This window comes from Branchiostoma belcheri, unplaced genomic scaffold, assembly GCF_001625305.1.
Source record: "Branchiostoma belcheri isolate BF01 breed outbred unplaced genomic scaffold, Haploidv18h27 scaffold84, whole genome shotgun sequence".
Taxonomy (NCBI): domain Eukaryota; kingdom Metazoa; phylum Chordata; class Leptocardii; order Amphioxiformes; family Branchiostomatidae; genus Branchiostoma; species Branchiostoma belcheri.
The window spans coordinates 467549-474488 of NW_017804509.1; the positions used below are offsets into that span (position 1 = coordinate 467549).

At 43.2% G+C, this 6940-nt stretch overlaps 1 protein-coding gene across 1 annotated transcript; it reads right to left on the reverse strand.

Annotated features, from left to right (window-relative positions):
- Positions 1 to 841: 841 nt before the first annotated feature.
- Positions 842 to 4799, reverse strand: LOC109486887 (carbohydrate sulfotransferase 11-like). The gene is made up of 6 exons (XM_019790793.1): positions 4697 to 4799; positions 3982 to 4115; positions 3090 to 3277; positions 2560 to 2751; positions 1927 to 2074; positions 842 to 1121 (listed from the first exon to the last, which is right to left on the reverse strand). Exons 1-6 carry the CDS (start codon positions 4797 to 4799, stop codon positions 843 to 845), a joined length of 1044 nt encoding a protein of 347 aa, XP_019646352.1. The 3' UTR covers position 842.
- Between the last annotated feature and the right edge of the window lie 2141 nt (positions 4800 to 6940).

The following is a 6940-nucleotide window of genomic DNA, read 5'->3' on the forward strand; positions in this document are numbered from 1 at the left end:
GCTGAATAAAAGACTTGGTTGTGTAAAAAGAGTCTCTTTACTCAGTGTCTTACCAACCTGATGAAACTATTCACGGAGATGCCAATGATTGTTCTTTCATATCCACTTCAAGAGATCAAAGACATGCAACTACATTATAGATTACACCGCTCTTCGTGATCAAAAACAGATGTTTTAATAGATCTTCTAACTTAAAGGATAAATGGTACACACGTTTTCACGTTTTGGCTGAATGAAGAATCCATGGAAGTAAGGAGAAGAAACTTCGTGAACTAAGGTGACAATTGCAACTTAAAAACTGTTGTATACGTTCTTCTTAATTCTAATTCTTCGTACATTTGAATGTAGCAGTGGCAAAGAGAAGATTCAAATGTCTTCATCAAGTTCGTTATAATTGTAAATGTCACAATGTCGATTCGTGAGAGCCTGATATAGGAACCCTACAAGTCTGTACACCTTTGAATAAACCATTAACCAATACATCGGTTATTTACCATTAACCAATAAAGGTTAGACATCCAGATAATGAGATACACAAGGAAATTTTCACTCAAGCAACTGGATAGATTATGAAAGACTGCCAGATGTTTTATTTAGCATCCACTACGTTTCGTCCGTGACTGTACAGGACCTGACTCGAAACATCCGACAGTTTCCAAAATGTATCCAGTTGCTTGAGTAACAACTGACTTTTGCATTTCCAACATTATGCTAGATACAGGAATAGAGTGTATGTGTCGTCCTATCAGATGCTTCATACATTATCATTATTATTCTAGATAGGGAAAGGCACTGTTTGTATAGTCCTCTCAGATGCTTTTTTCTCACATTAACAGTCTCTTTTACAGCTGCAGCTCGTCCTCCCACACTTTAACAATGTCCCTTACAGTCTGGTGGAAGGGAAAACTGTAGGCTACATAATCAAAAGCGTACATTCTGCCCAGCTGCCTGATGTGTTTCAGCGGGATATTAGCGTACATGGCCGCCATGTTGTTACCAGCGCGCCTAGCGGATTGCTTTGGTGGTGCAACCTTCTCGATGATGCCGGTCTTCTGCATGATGTACCTGACGTCATCACTCATGGTCTCCAAGTGGCCGATGTAGTCATAGCGAATCTGCAAGGACAGTCGTCATATAGGCTTTTTAATAGCTGTATCTGTATAGCCGGTATAACCGCTCTTCGGCCTAACAGCTTCTGTATCTGTATAGCCGATATAACCGCCCTTCGGCGTAACACACCAGCTTCTGTATCTGTATAGCCGGTATAACCGACCTTCGGCCTAACAGCTTCTGTATTTGTATAGCCGATATAACCGCCCTTCGGCGTAACATACCAGCTTCTGTATCTGTATAGCCGGTATAACCGCCCTTCGGCGTAACACACCAGCTTTTGTATCTGTATTGCCGGTATAACCGTCCTTCGGCGTAACACACCAGCTTTTGTATCTGTATTGCCGGTATAACCGCCCTTCTTCGTAACACACCAGCTTCGCACATTCGTAGAAAACTATTTTTGTTGGTCTCCAGACAGATCCCAGCTGTCAAACAAACAGGTGACCACCATGGTTACTGCTTGGATTAGATTTCACAATGTAACAAGGTGGCTCCGGGCTTCAGGAGATCGCGAAGGGCGACAAACGCAAGTGCAAAAAAAAACACAAATTAGAAACGTAACATTTGCAAAGCTAATACATAATGTTTACCTTTGCATATATGGTCTGCTCAAAAACACATTCATACGTATATGGTGACAGGAGTCTAAATCCCTCCTGCTATAAAATTACAACATGATATAACCCAACACTAGTTACCACGGTGACAGGCGTCTGGTCCTGGCGTCATTGACATTATTTGTTTGGAGAATAAGAGGAGGAAGAAGAAGAAACAAAAACAAAGTGCAAAAACAACATATTTTCCTTGACTAACCTGACAAGGATGACAGATCAGGTGCTGAGGCTGCCAGTGTATATTGAAGTACCGCTCCTCTCCCGTCAGCACACCGCGCACGAACTCCGCAAACGTCACGTTCAGTCGGACCTTGGAGGGAGACGCATGGGTCGCCATCTTCTGCCATCTGTGAGTGGGGTGTGTGGATGGAACGAGTGAAAGAATTTGAGTGAATGAGTGAACGAGCCAACAAGTAAATGAGAGAGTGATTTGGTGAATGAATGATTGAATATGAATGGGTGAGTAAGAGTAAGTGAATGAATGAGTGAGGGAGTGAGTGAGTGAATGAATGAGTGAATGAGTAAGTGAATTAGTAAGAGTGACTGAGTTAATGAGTGAGTGAGTTAATGAGTGAGTGAGCGAGTGAGTGAATGGGTGAGTAAATGAATGAGTGAATGAATGAGTGAGTGAATGAGTAAGAGAGTACGTGAGTGGGAGAGTGAGTGAATGATTAAGTGAGCGAGTGTGTAAGTGACTGAGTTAATGAGTGAGTTAATGAGTGAATGACTGAGTTAATGAGTGTGAGTGTGTGTGAGAGTGAGAGAGTGAGTGGATGAGTTTATGAATGAGTGAGTGACTGAGTGACTGAGTGATGGAGTGAATAACACGAACCTGTCCGCATCGTTGGGCGTCCTGACTTCCAGGAAGTGTTTACCGTAGTTGTTCTCGTATTCCCGGACGCCCCGTCCGTACATGAACTTGTCCTGGTAAGCGGACAGCAGTCTCTCCAGCGGCTCACGCACGATCATGAACTTGGTGTAGTTCGTCAGGCGGTGGGTCAGGCCGGGGGAACCAGAAGGGAATCTGTGGCAATTTTTAATGATTATTAATGATTATGGAAATGTAGTCAGTAAATTAATCAACTATTTTTGATTTTGAATGCAGTGGAATTCGTAATTTGAAGCAATGAAGCATGAAGAAAAAAGCGATACATCTAATTATCTTCAAATGACATGTAACCAAACATCCAGTAACAGGATGAAATGTTAGTTTTCAGAGTGATGCTTTTGGACTCTCCGAGATGTGATGATTACTAGTATTCTTCTGGAGGCAGTTTTGACAAGTTAAGTTGCTATTGGGGACTATGGATGATGGAGCGAGATCCAACTGTACAATAATGACTTCCCTTCGTGATCACTCACTGGCTTAGGTCCTTGAAAGCTCCCTGGTCGTGCAGTCCGTTCTTCCTGATGTAGTCGTAGTTTGGGTCCACCTTGGCTAGGATCTGCTTCATGGTGGTGCTTCCGGCCTTCGCCACGTCACAGTACACCAGCCGGTACGGGTCGTTATACCGTAACTTGTGCAGCTTCCTCGGCGGCGGGGGAGGGCCCTGTTGAGAAAAGAAAATTTACGATTCTTGGTGGGAAATGTGCAGATGCTGTCACATTGGCGCACCAAATCTCAAGTGTGTTTTGGGCACACATTTTGACAGATTATATATTATATATATAATTAGCCGAAGAAGTTTGATGGGCCTCACTCCACCATACAGGGAAAGGAAGATGGTGTAAAGTGCCTTTCCCAAGGGCACAAAGATTCGAAGATTGGAACGAAAATGAATAGAAACAGTGGGGGTCGCTGGAAGACAGACGAAGAATGTCCAGACTTTGCATGATGTACAAAATGACTAATAAACTGGTGGACGTACCGACTACTAAGTATATGATACCAGCCCAGAAAAGAACAAGAAACAGTTATGCCTTCAAATATAAAAGTTATCAACCAAGAATTGACGTGTTCAAAAACTCGTATTTTTCAATAACTATCGTGCAGTGGAAGTTGTTGCCACCAAAGTTGGGGCATCATCACTTGAAAGCTTTAAACAACTCCTGCAATTAAATGTGCAAAAATGGGTGTAAAAGGTCGTTCGGTGTAAGCCAGCTGCCGCCGCGCCGCCAGCCTGCGAAGATGGTGTGTAACACCGAAGGGCGGTTATACCGGCTAAACCAACACATACAGAAACAGCTGTGTTACACCGATTGGCGGTTATACCATGTAGTACCAGTTAGTGATCTAAAAATGCTGAATTCTTGCCTTCATGTTGAACCTCTGACACGCCCTGTGTAGAGCTTCCCTCCTGTCCTGGTGGATATTCGCCATGCGAGTTTCCCACTCCGACTCCGTCTCCCTTCCCAGTAGTCGACTCTCCCAGCCAGGCGGGAGTTCTCCTAATATGGGGTGTTTAAAGTTAAAACTTTAGATCCAACACAAAAAATTCTCTCACCTAGAGCTTTCGACCAGTCACTCTGGTCTTCCTCAGTAGACTGACCCAGTGAAGCGTGTCACGTGGCTTCTTTGAAGTGTGACGTCAACGCTGGGTCAAAGGTATAGGGTAGACGATGGCGACCCCCGTCGCGGTTCAATGGAAGGTAATATGGGGTGTTTGCGACCACTTGATTATGACGTTTCAATCTTTGGTCAAGTACAAAAGTAGGCAATCTTAGATCAAACCTTCTTAATAACGCTTGATAAAGATTTCCGATGTAAGGAAAGTTTAATCATTCTTACCATCATCATGCGAAGGTTTTGGAGAGAACTGGACGTGCGTACATTAGCAAATACATTAAAACAAATACGCATGGAGAGTCGCAATGGACGATGGACCCAACAACACAATTTTCAAGTCAACTGAAAAGAGAAAAATCATACTAATAACAATCCCTAAAAAAGAAACCCGTATGTCCTTAAACTGCAACAGTCTAAAGAAATAATCCACGTAAACTATATATTATAAGTAATAAGACTTTACCCGAGTCCTGGTACAGTCGATGGAGACTGGGTCTGAAGAAGGCGGTGATCATCACTACAATCACAAGGTACAGGACCATGGGCACTCCAAGGTTCTTAAACATGGATCTGTGTACAAACAAACAAAGTAAACAACTAATGATGCCACCACGACCACAAGGTACAGGACCATGGGTACTCCCAGGTTCTTAAACATGGATCTGTGTACAAATAAACAAACACGTAAATAAAAAAATAATTATGTCATCATAAACATGATGTACAGAATCATGGGCACTGCCAGGTTCTTGAGCATGGATCTATAGTACAAAGAAACAAACAAACAAACAAATAAGCAGACAATGATGTCACCACAACCACAAGGTACAGGACCATGGGTATTCCCAGGTTCTTCAACATGGATCTGTGTACAGACAAACAAACAATGATTTTACCACTTTCGCCAGGTACAGGACCATGGATGCTGCCAGATTCTTCAAAGTGGATCTGTTTACAGAGAAAACAAATAAACAAACAAACAAACAACGATGATGTGAACAGGGCCATGACCACAAGGTTCTGAGGATCAGTCAGATTCTTCAACATGGGTCCAGCTGCGTACAAACAAACAGCTCAGTCCACGGTACACGGACTGTAATAGACAGAAAAAATGTAGTCAAGAAAACTCTTGTCTCTCCTGTCTAGTTTTCCCTCTTTCTTGATTTCGTTGTAACCCAATCAAAAACGGGACGCAGCAATTGTGTCAGAAATCTCACAACCAAAAAGGAAAACAAAGGAACCTGGACGTACCTCCAAGACGACGGCATCGCAAGACGATAGGACTGGACGCCCGGGAAGTTTGTTTGTTAGGATGTTCTGTGGTGTTCCCTTCTGATTCAAAATAGAAACCATGTTTCCTCACCTGCGGTTCAGGTGTTCAGCCTTACCTGGACTAGGGATGGTTCAGTTGATATTGTTGGAGAGGAAGATGGTTAGCAATGGCCATGCCATTTGGGAATCTCCTTCAAGTTTTGTAAGTCAAATACACGCACACACACGTACCACCAAATCTGCACTAGTGACTTCTGCATAAGGGCCACCTGTCCATTGTGGCCATTGTCCATTGTGGCCATGGACGCAGCAATTGTGGCAGAAATCTCACAACCAAAAAGTAAAAGAGGGGAACCTGGACGTACCTCCAAGACGACGGCATCGCAAGACGATGCGAGTGGACGCCCGGGAAGTTTGTTTGTTTGGATGTTGGGATGCTCTGTGATGTTCCCTTCTGATTCAAAGTAAAACCATGTTTCCTCACCTGCGACTCAGGTGTTCTGCATTACCTGGACTAGGGATGGTTCAGTAGATATAGTTGGGGAGGGGGATGATTAGCAATGGCCATTCCATTTGGGAATCATCTTCAAGTTTTGTAAGTCAAACACACGCACACACACGTACAACCAAATCTGTACTTGTCTAGTGACTTCTGCATAAGGACCACCTGTCCATTGTGGCCATTGTCTTGCCGTTCCTTATAAATATACTAGTACATGGATCAGCCCTTGCACGCATGCGGCCTACGATCGCGACCAGCCAAAAAAAACCCCTCCCTCGTTGAAGAAAAGATGTCTGTCTTTTCCATCAGCAATGGTGACATCAAGGTATGGTGTCTGTTTTTCAGTACATAGTTTGTTTGGCAGCTTGCACTCGATCGGATGTCAGTGCATCGTTTTTGCAACGACTAGGCTTATTTTACCTTTAGGTCAGCTGACGTCTGTAAAGTTGTGTTAATGGCTTGTCTGTTTATGTGTTTGGATTTGTATTTGTGTCTCTGTCTCTGTGAATGATAATGCTTGTAAAAGGAACAGATACTGAATAGGAGCTATTGCCGGCCAAATTTCAGGTTTTCGAGTCATTTTGCATTTCAACGATTTGATGGGGGTCGGACACTTTTTTCCACTACACCTCATACGAATGATCGCTGTTTTTGTTTAGGTCATATATATGGAAATCATGTCAAGATATATATATTTTATTTGAAAACATTTGCGAGGCAAATGACAGAATTGTCGTCCACTTTTTGCCTACCACTCGCAGGCCGTGACGTCATGGCAACCGCTCATATTACGTCACTAGCACCATGTTGAATTGAAGTGTCCAAATGCAAATATACCAAAATCCAAAAGGTTTAAGCGTCCAACATGGCGGCCAACACTTACGTTATAGTCATAATCTATTTCCCAGCCCAGACCTCCGGACAGATTTAAGC